Below are 15,853 nucleotides of genomic sequence, written 5' to 3' on the forward strand. Positions count from 1 at the left end.
GGTGGGCAGCCAACATCCTGCGCGCTTCGCTCCTCGTCACACGTGTGCTCATTATGCTCGTTGATTTTGATTGTGCAGCTGGAGCCTGGGCTCCCTTTAACGACACCTCGGTTCCGAGCCTTCCTCTTTGCTCAATCCCGCTATTTCCATCGGCCTCTCCTTCTTACTACCCAGATCTACGGTACAGCTCTCTGCTCTGTGCCGTCTTCCCCCTTCCTTCGGCAGACTTTTGATGCGTGTTTTTTCTTTTTCTCCGATCAGTCCCAATCGAGACCTTAGACGCTCTGGTTTGCTCCCTTTGTGTTCTTAACGTTCTCCTGATGTCCTTTATGTGTTACATTGCGCCTTTGTAGTTGCCCTGTAGTATCCTTGGAGTCGGTTTGTAGTATCCCTTTCGAATCCTTGGAGGTATCCTTGGAATTTGTTCGTAGTATCCTTTGGGAATCCTTGGAGGTATCCTTGGACTCTTTTCGTAGTATCCTTTGGCAGTCCTTGGACATATCCTTTGACTCCTTTCGTAGTATCCTTTGGGAATCCTTGGACGTATCCTTTGACTTCTTTCGTAGTATCCTTTGGGCATCCTTGGAGGTATCCTTGGACTCCTTTCGTAGTATCCTTTGGGCATCCTTGGAGGTATCCTTGGACTCCTTTCGTAGTATCCTTTGGGCATCCTTGGAGGTATCCTTTGACTCCTTTCGTAGTATCCTTTGGGCATCCTTGGAGGTATCCTTTGACTCCTTTCGTAGTATCCTTTAAGCATCCTTGGAGGTATCCTTGGGCTCCTTTCGTAGTAACCTTTGGGCATCCTTGGAGGTATCCTTGGACTCCTTTCGTAGTATCATTTGGGCACCCTTTGAGGTATCCTTGGACTCCTTTCTTAGTATCCTTTGGGCATCCTGGGAGATGTCTTTGGGCTCTTTTTGTAGTATCCTTTGGGCATCCTTGGAGGTATCCTTGGACTTTCAATGTTGTTTTGCGTCTGTTGTGTCTGTTTGCTGTAGCCGCTGGCTTGTGTTTTCCGTTTGTTTCTGTTTCAGCTCGCTTACGTGGATGGTCCGCTCTTTCTTTGTGTTTATGTGTCGTATTTTGCAGATTACTGGTGACGCAAAACCTATGACTTGGTAAGGTCCGTCGTATCTTGGGGCCAATTTTGCTGCGAACCCCTCGGCTACTTTTGATAAGTGGTGTTCCTTGGCCCACAAGACGTCACCCACCTTTGGCGTCCATTGCCTCCTCCTTAGGTTATAATGCCTAGCCTGATCCTGGGATGCTTTCTCCAGATTCCGCCTTACAATCTCAAATATTTCTCTGAGTTTGTTTGCCTTCTCCTCCGGGGTCTCAGTCGGTCGTCTCCGCACTTCAAGGGCCAAGAAATCCATACGAGATCGGATAAATTAACAAATACTAGATTTCTCTTACAATACTTAGTCTACCTATCGATTACAATGTTCGACCGTCGACATCCCCGACCCCGTGAAGAACCGCTTCACTCAAATCCAAAACTGCAAGTTTTGAGACGGGCCGCAACATTGTCCGAGATAGGCCATTGTCGTTCACGCGCACAGTAGCGCGTCTGACGACTCCATCAGCTCCGCTGTAGACCTCCTCCACGATTCCCTTGCGCCACTCTCGTCTGGGCAAGGCAGGATCGCAGACGAAGACCATATCGCCCTGGCGGATGGGCTCCGTTCTCCGGCACCACTTTTCGCGGCGCACAAGCGTAGGCAGGTACTCCAGGACCCACCTCCTCCAGAAACGGTCTCGCAGCATGCGAGCAATCCTCCACTGCTTTCGCGTAGAACCCTCCTTGGGCAGCTCCGCATCCAATCCAGGCGTATTCGGCAGGTTAGCTGCTCCCTTGAGCAGGTCATTTGGCGTCAACGGCGCCTCTTGGTCCGCATCCACCGGCAAGTGGGTGAGCGGACGCGAGTTGACTACATTCTCCGCCTCGATCAGGAAACTCTCCAACACATGATCCCTCGGCGCGACTTCCTTCAGGGTATGACGCAGCACTCGTTTGACGCACTGCACCATCCGCTCCCATACTCCGCCCTCAGACGGGTTCGATGGGCAACTGAAATCCCATTCAATGCTTCTGCTGGACAACTCACTCTGTATCCTCTCCGTCTCGAACACGTCTGCAAATCGCTTGGCCTCCCTATCAGCTCCCACGAAGTTCTTGCCGTTATCACTCCGCAGTCTATGTACTGGTCCTCTACGGCAGACGAAGTTCCTGATCGCTATTATGCAGGAATCCGTCGACAGGTCATGAGCCAACTCCAGATGAATCGCCCTTGTCGTCAAGCATGTGAACAAGGCGACCCAACGCTTCTCTCTGTGACGGGATACAGTCACCAGCAGTGGCCCAAAGTAGTCCAATCCGGTGTACTTGAATGGCCATCCTCCCGCTTCCAGTCGATCCTCTGGTAGGGGTCCCATTATCGGCGGCATCGGCCGCGTTCGCTGCAACTTGCATTCGTTGCACGACGAGATTACTTCCTTCAGCACTCGTCTCATCTTCGTGACCCAGAATCTCGTCCGAATCTGAGCAATCGTCGCATCCACGTTTTGATGCTTCATCTGGGCATGAAAGTGCCTCACAATCAATTCCGTAAGACTGTGCCTGTGTGACAGTATTACGGGCCTCCTCGCACTGTACGGCATGCACAGCGCGGCATCAACTCTGCCATAAACTCGCAGAACTCCATGTTCATCCACGTAAGGTGCCAGACCTCGAATCTCACTCGAGCTGGCGACGTCCTTTCCGCATTCCGCCGACCTCATCTCGTCGGGGTACGACTCCAACTGGGCCTGTCTGACTAACAGGTTCTCCGCGGCCTCACACTCCGATGCAGTGAGTCCGTACTCCTCGATCTCGCTTCTCTGCTTGCGACACCAACGCGCAAACCTCAAGACCCATGCTGTGGTCCTCCCCAGGCGACTGAAGCTCGAGAATCTCTGGAACGGAATGGCAAATTCATCCGCGGCCACCAATGCAAACTCACTGGGCATCTCCTCTTCATCAGGCGCATCTGGAACACGCTTAGTTCCCTCCTCAGGCGCATCTGGAACACGCTTAGTCCCCTCCTCAGGCGCCGGCCAGCCGCTCGCTGGCTGCCTCAAAAATGCGGGTCCACTTAGCCAACGTGATTCCGGGCTAAGGTCCGCCTTATTCTGCGACCGCGTCGCATCATCCGCTGCGTTGTCAGCTGTAGGTACCCACCTCCACTGGGAAACCTTCGACGACTCCAAAATCTCCGCCACTCGGTTGCCAACAAACTGCTTGTACCGGCGGTGGGTGCTGCCGATCCATCTCAGCACCGTCTTTGAGTCCGTCCACAACACCGTCTCGCTGATGTCCACACTGTGCTCCTCCTGGACAGTGTTCATCAGTCTGGTTCCAAGAACCGCTGCCTGCAGCTCCAACCTTGGGATCGACATCGTTCTCATCGGCGCGCACTTCGTCTTTGCGCACACGAAGCTAACCATCACGTTGTCATCCTCGTACGTGACCCTCCAATAGGCCACCGCCGCGAATGCAGATTGACTTGCATCCACGAACACGTGCAACTCGACGGTCCGGACTGCTCCATGCCCGAAATAGTGACGAGGGCATCGGAACTGTCCCACGGCGTCCATCTCCCTGCGCCAGGCCGCAAAGGCTCTGCCTATCTCCTCCGGTAGTGGTTCGTCCCACTGGATCTTCTGCCTCCAGATCTCTCTCAACAACAGCTTCGCTGTAATCATCAGGCAGCACAGGAATCCCAATGGGTCGAACGTTGACATCAGCAGGCTCAAATACTCCCACTTTGTAGGGACTCGATCTCCACTTAGAACGCTACTTGGCACTCGGTGATACTCCACGTTGAATCTGAAGTCGTCCGTGGCTACCTGCCAGCGCATTCCAAGGATCTTCTGCTCAGCCTCACCCCATCCGACGCTCTTGACTTGTCCGGGTTGTCCCAACACCGCTTCCACGATGGGTGAGCTGGATGAAAACTGGCATAACTCGAATCCAGCCTCCGCATGTATCTCCTTCACTCGGGTAGATACACTTATAGCTTCGCTCTCTGTAGCGAAACTGTCCACATAGTCATCGACGTAGTGGTAGTCGATGATGGCCTTGACTGCCCTCGAGTCTGAATCCCGAAACTTCAGGGCATTCACCGTCTTTACGTAATGCGCAGCGCTCGGCGAGCAGGCTGCTCCAAAGGTTATTACGTTCATCTCGTACACATCCGGGTCTCGATCGTCGTTGCCATCCCTCCAAAGGAATCGTTGGGAACATCGATCCTCGGGTCGGATCAGCACTTGGTGGAACATCTCCTTGATGTCACCGCAGACTCCGACTGCTCCTTCCCTGAAGTGGAAGAGCACGGCTGGCAAGGGCTTGTAATGCTGAGGCCCCTTGTCCAGCTCCGAATTTAGCGAGGTTCCTCCAACCTTGGCTGCAGCATCGAACACAAGCCGGACCTTACCGGGCTTGTTCGGGTTTTCGACACCAAAATGTGGCAAATACCATAGCCGGTCGCTCGTCACCGCGACCTCATCCTGCTGCAGCTTCCTCGCATATCCTTTGGATACGTAATCCTTGATGATACGATCGTATTCCAGCGCCAACTGCCCGTTGCGCTTCAACTTCTTCTCCACATTGATCAGCCGTCTGTGCGCCATCTCATAGCTCCGTGGCAGCACAGCGTAGTCGTCCTTCCAGAGTAATCCCGTCTGGTAGCGACGCCCCACTTTCACCGTGGTATCTTCGAGGATCCTTTGTGCCCGCGCGTCATCGCTGCCTGCGACCTGTGGCGCGAGCTTCACACCAAAGCTTTCCATCTCGAAGTAGTCCTCCACCATCTTTTCCATCGTATCATCCATTGACACGGCTAGAAGGCAGGACCTCGGTGACGGCGTAGTCGATTGCCCACTTACTGGCCCAAACACATCCCATCCAAGCTCGGTTGCGGCCGCATACGGTCCCTCTCTGGCAAACCGCCTCGTCCTAAGTGGCAATCCCAAATGTCCATGGTCCAGTCCGATGAGCAACTTAGGCACCACGTTGATGTAGGGCTTCATCGGCAGACGCGCATCCTTATGCACGCCCTGGACATCTCGTCGACCTAACGTCTGCATCGGCAGACTCAGGCCCGAAACGGAGTACTGTGAGGAGTTGAATAACTCCCCACAAATAGAAGCAGCAGCAGATGGCCGGCCGCTTACCAGATACGCGGCGAATTCGCGTAGTAACGGCGCGGCGAGGAGAACGAGAGAGTTTGGAGACCAAGGATGGAGATCGAGAGAGAATGGAGACTTCGCGGGCAGAGCAAGAGTGCCGTATGCAGAAGGGGATAACGGAACTCCACTGGGCTTTGGACTCTCCCGTGAACTTTGGACCGGGAGAGGAAGTGCCACATCTCGGCAGTGGAGCGGCACACAGGCGTGCCACAAGCGGCACGGGAATCAGCGGAACGGCAGCAGTGGGCGGAACATCTATTGGAAGCGGTACATAAAGAACAAGTGGGTCATCCAGGAGGCACGAACTTTGGACCCAGAGTGGAGAGATCCAGCGGGCCGTGCGCAAAAGGGAAATAACGGTGCCTGGAGGCCCTATATAAGGCCGCAGAGCGCTGGCAGCTGGATCAGTCGATCACGAGGAGTCAAGCCTTCAAGATCAGTCAAAGTACCAAGTGAGCAATCAGTCAAGCAAGTAATCTACGAGGGAGCTACAACCAAGCGAGTCGTCGGAAGCAGCGCCGTGGGAAGCATACAAGGAGCAAGATCGCCACGTCGAGACGTTCGGGATTAGGACATCAGGAATCTCCGAATTGAGACACAGGTGGCTGAGTTCTGGAAGGCATCACGCGGCTAAGTCAAGGCGTTTGTTTTCTAACTTTGTCACGACCACACCCTGGCGAGTCGCCCGGCGGGTCTGTCAGAGGGAAGCAAAAGAGTCCTACGACGAAGAGCCGTCAGCTTGGGGAGGAAAGTTGTCTGCGACCCAGTGTGCCTTGCCCGACCAAGCAGGACCTGGCGTGACGGACGAGCGGTAGATCGATTTGCGGTTTCAAGAGGCGGAAGCCTGGAGAGCCCTGCGATTACCGGCGAAGTTCCCGAGCAGCGACCGCCCAGCTCCCCGAGCGCCAGAACAACGAGATACTGGTCAGAAGACAGCGCAGAGGACATCGACAGCGACGCCAGCAGACATTTCCGGCAGCCACGTTACCATCGCCGCGCGGAGCTCATTGGGGAGCGCAGGAGCGTCGCGGACGTCACGCATTAGGGTGAAGCCGGGTGGAACGTTCGTCTGCGCTAGGCGTAAAGCGAAGTGAACCGCTAGACAGCCTCCGGGCGGCAGCCTTGACTGTCAGCGCGAACTGAGCAAGAACCTAGCGGGACCGTCCGGGACAGAGCAAGGGACAGGTATTGCCTCGAAAGGCGTCAGCCTGGAGAGCAAAGCTTGTTCACCCTAGTCTGAGAACGGTGACGCTTCCCTAAGCCCACAAGGCCGAACTCTCTGCGGGTCTAAGGCGCAACAAGCGACCCCGAGGCAGCGCGTCGGCGAGTGAACAGAGGCGTCCACTACGAGCGTCCCGAGACCCAGGAGCCAAGCGGAAGCCGAGTCAACGCGTCGACAAGCCAGAAGGAGGAGCACCAGCAGCCGGCGGAACCAGAACAAGGAGATACAGAAGCCAGCATAGCCACGCACCCGCTGTACCAATACCACGAGAATAAATCCCACTGTTACCAGTTGAACACTTTGTTTTCTCACTGATCTACGGGCAATCACGTCATATAAATTTGGTGAGACGAACACACAATCTTCTGAGCTAGCCGCACGAATCTCGTAGCGAGCAGACACACAAAATCAGTTCGTTACATCTGGCGCCCAACGTGATTGTCCCAACAGTGAGAACAGCACAGTAAAAATGGGAAAGAAGTGGATTTACCGCCTCAAGAAGGAAGACTTCGCCCATGTCGCACAGAGGCTCAACGTCGCCCTGGAGGGCAGGCTAGACGACATGAGGAAGGCACTATCGGAATACTACTCCGAAACAGAGAACGATCCACAACTCGTCGACATCTGGGCCGAGCTAGAGGCGACATACTACGACAGAGCCGGCCCAAGCATTACGTTAACGAACGCTGAAGGGGACAACCTGGTGGCAAGCCTGAGCGTTGACAACATGCAGAAAGAGGCCCACAGGAGAGAATCAAGCCAAGAAAAGAAAGCAGCAGCGCTGATCCCGAGACCAAGCCAGTCGGACTATGCAAAGGTCGCTAAGCAGGTCCGCGAATGGTCGTTCAGGTTCGACGGGGCGGAAAAACCATTCGAGTTCCTGGAGCAGGTAGAATGGTCCGCCAACACGTACGGTTTGGAGCTTGATATGATCCCTCGAGCGATGCCGGAGTTGCTAAAAGGAAGGGCCTTGAAATGGTTCATCGCCAACAATAAGCAGTGGAGAACTTGGGCAGAATTCATTGAAAGTTTCCACACATATTTCCTGCCAAGAGATTTCTTCACCAGGCTGGCGGACCAGGTCCGGCAAAGGAAGCAAGGCTTCAGCGAGTCGTTCAAGGACTACATGATCGACATGCAGACGATGGTGAGGCCACTTAATTACTCCGCTAAAGAGACCCTAAGGATCATCAAGGAAAACTGCACCCCTAGTCTAAGGATCTTCCTAAGGGCATACAAAGTGTCGGACCTGGACACGCTGATGATATTAGCAGACGAGTACGAAGAACTTGAAAAGGAACGGGAAGTTTTCGCACAGGAGAACAAGTTCTCAAGGACCAAGTCGGCGTCACCAACACAGGTGACATGCAGAAGATGCGAGGAGACAGATAACCAGGACATACAAGGAAACGTCCAATGGTCACCACCACACCAAGCCAGACGACAGCAGGCAACAGACGCACCACGCGGAGGTCATGGGACACCACCCCCACAGCAACAGAGACAGCCAAACAATACCTTGTGGAGGCCGCCAAGCAACACACAGAGGCCACAAGATGCCACCCATATCACAGACCCGCAGGAGGCCTGTCGGAAATGCGGTGGGAACGGACACTGGGCTAGAGGATGTCGTAACCAGCGGCTGCTGTTTTGCTGGATATGCGGCAAGGTGGGTGTTAGGAGCGTCGATTGCTGCCAACGATCGGGAAATGGCCAGCGATCTCAGCCGCAGAGAGGCGAGCGGGGATCGCACAATGCCACCTCTCCAAACTAACGGGCGAGCTAATCGAGGAGGAGCAGCAGTTGTCCGCAGCTGTGATGATTGGTGGGGAAAGTTACAAAGCCACAATCGACACCGGAGCAACGGCAAGCTTCGTTAGCGAAGAATTGGCGGACAATATCGCTGCTCTAGGAAAGATTACAAGGACGAGACGGCAAGTTAGGTTGGCAGATGGAAGGTGCGGCGGAATTAATGCGCAGCTCGAGGTGGAGGTCAAATTCGGCAACAAACAAGTGACCATGAGCCTGTTGATTTTACCCGGGGTAGTGGATCCATTAGTGTTGGGATGGAACTTCCTGAAACAAGTCGGAACCGAGATAAGGTGTGCTGGACACGAAATAATAATACCAGCCAGGAACCGACACAATGGATGGCTCGAGGAGAAGCTATCAGTAGCAGTCGTTCAACAAGTAAACGAGTTGGACGATACTACAGCGTTCCTTGAAACAGAGCTGGCAGACTTCAGCACAATGTCGGGAACATCGAATATGGCAGAACACCAGATCAAAATGAAGGACGACAAGCCAATCAAGCAGAGATACTACCCAAAGAACCCAAAAATTCAAGGGGAAATCAACGCAAAGGTGGACGAGCTTCTCCAAATGGGGTTCATAGAGCATTCAAAGAGCCCATACAGCTCCCCCATCGTGATGGTGAAAAAGAAGACAGGCAAGTGGAGACTATGTGTCGACTTCAGGCAGATCAACGCGAAGTCAGTGAAGGATGCCTACCCAATGCCCCGCATAAACTACATCCTAGATCAACTAAGAGAAGCGCGGTACATCAGCAGTTTGGACCTGAAGGATGGATACTGGCAGATCCCACTAGAAGAAAGTAGCAGGCAATATACAGCATTTACGGTACCAGGCAAAGGTCTGTTCCAGTGGAGGGTAATGCCGTTCGGACTTCACTCGGCGTCGGCAACGTTTCAGCGAGTCTTGGACCAAGTAATTGGCCCCGAGATGTCACCTCACGCATTCGCTTACCAGGATGACATAATAGTGATCGGTCGCACGCTGGAAGAACACAAAAGAAACCTGAGGGAAGTGTTCCGGCGTCTAAAGGAGGCAAATCTGAGGCTGAATCCAGAAAAATGCCAATTCTTCAAAAAGGAGCTGCTGTACCTGGGTCATCGAGTGACTAGCGATGGAATAGGAACAGATCCAGAAAAAGTAGCCGCCATCGCCGAACTAGAACCGCCATCGACTGTCAAAGAGCTCCGGCAATACCTAGGAGTAGCGTCGTGGTACCGCCGGTTTGTACCAGATTTTTCCAGAATCGTCAAACCCCTGAACGACCTGCTGCGCAAAGGCAGTAAGTGGGAGTGGACACCAGAGCACCAGAGGGCGTTTGAGGAGGTTAAGGCAAGACTCGTGGCAGATCCAGTGCTAGCATGCCCGGACTTCAGTAGAACTTTCATCCTGCAAACAGACGCCAGCGACTACGGCATCGGAGCGATACTGACCCAGGACACCGAAAAGGGCGAAAGAGTAATCTCCTACTCGAGCCGAACACTGAACGGCGCGGAAAAGAACTACTCGACAACGGAGAAGGAGTGCTTGGCAATCGTCTGGGCGATCCGGAAGCTCAGGCCATATCTGGAAGGTTACCACTTTAAAGTAGTAACCGACCACATGGCCCTGAAGTGGCTCAACAGCATCGAAAGCCCTTCAGGAAGGATCGCCAGATAGGCCCTGGAGCTACAACAGTACGACTTTGAGATAGCGTACAGAAAGGGCCAGCTAAACGTGGTGGCCGACGCATTATCAAGACAACCACTACCGGAAACGCTACGAGGTTTAAAGGAGGCATCGGCAACTACAGCTTCAGGAGGGTGCAGCTGGATCAAGGACATGGGCGAAAAGATAAGGACCCAACCGCAGAAGTACCCGGACTATGTTATGGATGGTGAGACACTGTACAGAAACATACCTCACCGAGCAGGCAGTGAAGACGTCGCGTCATGGAAGATGTGCGTCCCGAAGTCACTACGAGAAACAGTGTTGAGGGAAAACCACGACGCACCGTCCGCGGGACACGTAGGAAGCCGAAGGACAATTGCACGGTTGGCAGCCCGATACTACTGGCCAGGCATGCATAGAGACGCCCGAGCCCACGTACGAAAATGCGAGATTTGCATGCGGTTTAAGCCCAATCAGATGCAGGCGGCTGGGAAGATGTTGACCCAAGTGCCGGAGGAACCATGGGCCACGGTATGTGCAGACTTCGTTGGACACCTACCAAGATCTAAGCACGGGAACCAAATGCTGCTGGTCATGATAGACAGGTTTTTGAAATGGACGGAACTGGTGCCCCTACGCAGTGCGACGGCAGAGTCGCTCAAGAAGGCGTTTAGGGAGCGCATAATCGCAAGGTACGTGGTCCCGAAGGTGGTCATAACGGACAACGGAGTGCAGTTTACAAGCCGTATCTTCAAGAGTTTTCTGGCCGAGATGGGTATCAGACAACAGTTCACCGCACCATACACACCACAAGAAAATCCGACCGAACGAGCGAACAGAACGGTCAAGACCATGATTGCGCAGTTCGCAGGGCAGGACCAGAGAAACTGGGACGAGAAGTGGCCGGAGATTATGCTAGCAGTGAACACGAGCACATCGGAATCCACTGGCCATACACCGGCGTTTCTTACCCAGGGAAGGGAACCACGTCTACCCAGCAGCCTATATGATAAGGAAACCCTAGGCACTGGACGAGCTACGGAGACCCCTGAGGAAAATGCCAACAAACTAAAAGAGGTATTCGAGATCGTGCGGCGAAATATGGAAAAGGCGTCCCAGGACCAAGCCAGACACTACAATCTGAGAAGGAGGCAATGGTCACCAGCGGTGGGCGACATAGTGTGGGCCAAGGAACATCACCTGTCCAAAGCGGCCGAAGGATTCGCCGCAAAACTAGCCCCGAGGTACGATGGCCCTTACCAGGTTGTAGATTTCGTCTCTCCAGTGATCTGCAAAATTCGCCACACACAGTCAAAGAAAGAAAAGACAGTTCACGTTGGCGAGCTCAAACAACAAGTAAACGAGCAGACAGCAGAAACATCAGATGTCTAACAACGGGTACGAGGCGGCAGGATTAGGCGTCAGGCCGAAGCGAGAGTCATCCATACGCCACACGGAAAGGACAATCAGGATAGAACAAGGACATGGATAAGGATCACACGTTGATCCAGACTGCGAGGCCACAGGATTAGGCGTCAGGCCGAAGCGAGAGTCATCCACACGCCACGCAGAAAGGTCAACCATAAGGGTAGGGCACAAGGACGTGGATAGGGATGGATGGTGATCCCGACCGCAAGGCAACAGGATTCAGCGTCGGGCAGTTGCCAGAGTCATCCGCGATAACGCCAGGCGGAAGGGACACTTACAAAACGGCACAAGGATACGGGTAACGTAGAAGAGAGTATGCGCGGAAGGAGACAAGCAACACAAGACGCGCAGTCCAGACATACACCGCAGCATCCGGAGATTCTATACGGAATGCGCCGGACGAGCTCGTCTAGTTGTTACCCGAGGAAAAGGGGAGGACGGTGCAGAATCAGATCTACACCGTAGCCAGCTGGTCACAAAAAAAAAAAAAAACAGAAACACGCACCACACCAACAGTTGACTAAAAACAAGAAAAGGAACGGGGCATGCATGGGCCGCACCAGCAACCTGAAATTTAAAGGGGGCTTAATGCAGGAAGCAGAAAGACATCATAAATACTTACCGGCTGTCCTGGTTGCGAAGCGAATGCGAAGTCCTCTACGCAACCGCTCTCGAAAGCTGCCAATGTGGAGTCAGATGCTGCCAACAGAGGACGAGTGAAGGGCGAGAGAGGACGAAAGGATGAGATGAAAAGGAGTGAAGGAAATGCAAAAGAAACTTACCTATGAATTTCATAGTATGAAAGTTGCAAAATCACCACGAGCCAGGGAAGGGGGCGCCTCGATAGGCGATCGATTGGCACTGGACGATAGTGCGATCGATGGGCACACGACAATGGAAATATCGGCCAAGGTGGAAATATCGCAAACGAGCAGGTGGCAACGCCGCACCGTCGGTATCGATATGCGAATAAATATCGATCAAGCACGAATGGTGTGACCAGGCGGAGGAAACATCGAAAGGAGTGAGACGCAGCAATGAGCAGCGAGCTGGGGATCGATAGCCCAGGAGTATCGATGTCCCAGTGGGAACACAGGAAATATCGGCGCGGGAGATTTAAAGTTGCTACGAGGCGGATGACCCCCGCTGTAGAAACTCAAGGGAGTTAAGAGCGTCGAGGGAGCATCGAGGGAGCAACGAGGGAGCGCCGCGGGAATCACAAGGACTCAAAGGCTAGGATAAGCAAGGAAACGCCGGAGAGTAGGAACCAGTCTTAAATGTTTCCCGAAGTAAGGGGGGAATGTGAGGAGTTGAATAACTCCCCACAAATAGAAGCAGCAGCAGATGGCCGGCCGCTTACCAGATACGCGGCGAATTCGCGTAGTAACGGCGCGGCGAGGAGAACGAGAGAGTTTGGAGACCAAGGGTGGAGATCGAGAGAGTTTAAAGACCAACGAAGGAGAGCGAGAGAGTTTGGAGACCAATGAAGGAGAGCGAGAGAGATTGGAGACCAAGGATGGAGAGCGAGAGAGTTTGGAGACCAATGAAGGGGAGCGAGAGAGATTGGAGACCAAGGATGGAGATCGAGAGAGAATGGAGACTTCGCGGGCAGAGCAAGAGTGCCGTATGCAGAAGGGGATAACGGAACTCCACTGGGCTTTGGACTCTCCCGTGAACTTTGGACCGGGAGAGGAAGTGCCACATCTCGGCAGTGGAGCGGCACACAGGCGTGCCACAAGCGGCACGGGAATCAGCGGAACGGCAGCAGTGGGCGGAACATCTATTGGAAGCGGTACATAAAGAACAAGTGGGTCATCCAGGAGGCACGAACTTTGGACCCAGAGTGGAGAGATCCAGCGGGCCGTGCGCAAAAGGGAAATAACGGTGCTTGGAGGCCCTATATAAGGCCGCAGAGCGCTGGCAGCTGGATCAGTCGATCACGAGGAGTCAAGCCTTCAAGATCAGTCAAAGTACCAAGTGAGCAATCAGTCAAGCAAGTAATCTACGAGGGAGCTACAACCAAGCGAGTCGTCGGAAGCAGCGTCGTGGGAAGCATACAAGGAGCAAGATCGCCACGTCGAGACGTTCGGGATTAGGACATCAGGAATCTCCGAATTGAGACACAGGTGGCTGAGTTCTGGAAGGCATCACGCGGCTAAGTCAAGGCGTTTGTTTTCTAACTTTGTCACGACCACACCCTGGCGAGTCGCCCGGCGGGTCTGTCAGAGAGAAGCAAAAGAGTCCTACGACGAAGAGCCGTCAGCTTGGGGAGGAAAGTTGTCTGCGACCCAGTGTGCCTTGCCCGACCAAGCAGGACCTGGCGTGACGGACGAGCGGTAGATCGATTTGCGGTTTCAAGAGGCGGAAGCCTGGAGAGCCCTGCGATTACCGGCGAAGTTCCCGAGCAGCGACCGCCCAGCTCCCCGAGCGCCAGAACAACGAGATACTGGTCAGAAGACAGCGCAGAGGACATCGACAGCGACGCCAGCAGACATTTCCGGCAGCCACGTTACCATCGCCGCGCGGAGCTCATTGGGGAGCGCAGGAGCGTCGCGGACGTCACGCATTAGGGTGAAGCCGGGTGGAACGTTCGTCTGCGATGGGCGTAAAGCGAAGTGAACCGCTAGACAGCCTCCGGGCGGCAGCCTTGACTGTCAGCGCGAACTGAGCAAGAACCTAGCGGGACCGTCCGGGACAGAGCAAGGGACAGGTATTGCCTCGAAAGGCGTCAGCCTGGAGAGCAAAGCTTGTTCACCCTAGTCTGAGAACGGTGACGCTTCCCTAAGCCCACAAGGCCGAACTCTCTGCGGGTCTAAGGCGCAACAAGCGACCCCGAGGCAGCGCGTCGGCGAGTGAACAGAGGCGTCCACTACGAGCGTCCCGAGACCCAGGAGCCAAGCGGAAGCCGAGTCAACGCGTCGACAAGCCAGAAGGAGGAGCACCAGCAGCCGGCGGAACCAGAACAAGGAGATACAGAAGCCAGCATAGCCACGCACCCGCTGTACCAATACCACGAGAATAAATCCCACTGTTACCAGTTGAACACTTTGTTTTCTCACTGATCTACGGGCAATCACGTCATATAAATTTGGTGGGACGAACACACAATCTTCTGAGCTAGCCGCACGAATCTCGTAGCGAGCAGACACACAAAATCAGTTCGTTACAGTACACGTTCCTCAAAGCGTGGCGAGTGGACTTCCCAGCTCCACTTATCTCTAGGCTCACCACGTTGCTGGGCTCTCTGCTGGCCCTTCCTCCAAACCATTGTATATTCAGCTGTCGATGTACGCCTCGCACTCCCAGATCCCTCCGTAGCTCGTCATCGATCATCGTGACGGAGGATCCTTCATCCAAGAGCGCGTATGTATCCACCTGGCGACCAGCTCCGTACAGCGTTACTGGCAGTATACGGAACAAAAGTCGGCCTCCTTCGGCGTCAACGCAGTTTAAGTTCCTCTGCACGGGCGCCTCCGCTGGCTGCGGGGCCCTTATCTCCAGGCTGTTTCTGGGGACAGCCGACTGTAGGCTCCCCTCGTGGTCCCTGTAACCACCTCGTGGCGAAGACCTCCTGTCCGGGCCGCGTCTGGAAACTGCTGACAGCTGGTTTCCTCCGTTGTGGCTCCTGAAGCCACCTCGCTGCGCCGGCCATCTTCGCTCCTCGTCCGCACCATGTAGCAGACGGTGATGCAATCTGCGGCATCCGTTGATCTGGCACTCGCCATGTACATCGCAGGTTCTGGTCGTATGTCCACTCCGTAAGCATGTGAAGCAGAGCCGGTGCCTCCTCACCATGCTCCACCTACCCGGTGGCGAAGCTCCAATGAACTCCCTGCAGCTCGTCGCAGCATGTTGCCCTCCACAAATTGGACAACCTCCATGCCGATCATCCTGTTGACCGCATCCGTTCTGGTCGACGCTCGCATGCAGAACTCGACGCCTCGGCTCCTTTCCCTCGACGTCCAAAACCGTACACACGACGTTTGCGTACTCCTGTAGCCACACGCTGAAGTGTGCCAAAGTGGGAAAGGGCTCGATCGATGCAGCGTGCCTGGCCCAGTCTACTCGCTTGCTCGTAGGAAGCTTTGCCACAAGCTCCTCCATTAGCGTTGGGTTCCGCAGGTGCTGCTCCGCCTTCGCTGACTGCAAGAAGGCCGTGAGGTTACTCACTCGGGTTGCGAAGGGAACGATCCTCGCCAGGTGCTGCTCCGAAATCGGCGGCACCTCTCGCACGCTGTTCAGCTGGCTGCGTATAAGCTGCTCCGGTCGGCCAAACCTAAAGCGCAGCTGCTCCATCACGGCGCTGACGTTCCCAGGGTGAATCAGCAGCGACTTCACTGTCTCGCGTGCTTCATCCTTCAGCGCCTTCAACAACCTCTGGTTGTTCTCCAAGTCTGTGCAGTTGTATGCTTGGGTCGTCTCCACAAACGCACAGTTAAAGATCGGCCACTCCTCGGGCTGCCCTCCAAATACAGACAGGTCCGGAAGCTTCCTTGGCCCGTACACTCT

At 54.5% G+C, this 15,853-nt stretch overlaps 2 protein-coding genes across 6 annotated transcripts in view; both read right to left on the reverse strand.

Annotated features, from left to right (window-relative positions):
- The window catches only part of LOC139353068 (uncharacterized), a 569,019-nt gene that overhangs the window by 459,210 nt on the left and 93,956 nt on the right, over nucleotides 1-15,853 (reverse strand). The window lies entirely within an intron of this gene.
- LOC139353301 (uncharacterized) lies at nucleotides 1,391-5,146 on the reverse strand. Its single transcript, XM_070997091.1, has 2 exons — nucleotides 3,093-5,146; nucleotides 1,391-3,059 (listed from the first exon to the last, which is right to left on the reverse strand). The coding sequence occupies exons 1-2, from the start codon at nucleotides 5,128-5,130 to the stop codon at nucleotides 1,441-1,443; spliced, it is 3,657 nt and encodes a 1,218-aa protein (XP_070853192.1). The 5' UTR covers nucleotides 5,131-5,146; the 3' UTR covers nucleotides 1,391-1,440.

The sequence above is a fragment of the Drosophila suzukii genome, chromosome 3, assembly GCF_043229965.1.
Source record: "Drosophila suzukii chromosome 3, CBGP_Dsuzu_IsoJpt1.0, whole genome shotgun sequence".
Taxonomy (NCBI): Eukaryota; Metazoa; Arthropoda; class Insecta; order Diptera; family Drosophilidae; genus Drosophila; species Drosophila suzukii.

What these genes read in the sequence shown, in the direction of transcription:
- LOC139353301 (XM_070997091.1), bottom strand. Translation starts at nt 5,130, where the DNA reads ATGCAGACGTTAGGTCGACGAGATGTCCAGGGCGTGCATAAGGATGCG. An exon ending in AGCGAGCGGCTGGCCGGCGC is followed by an intron (nt 3,060 to 3,092) that starts CTGAGGAGGGGA and finishes TTCCAGATGCGC; the next exon opens with CTGAGGAGGGAACTAAGCGT.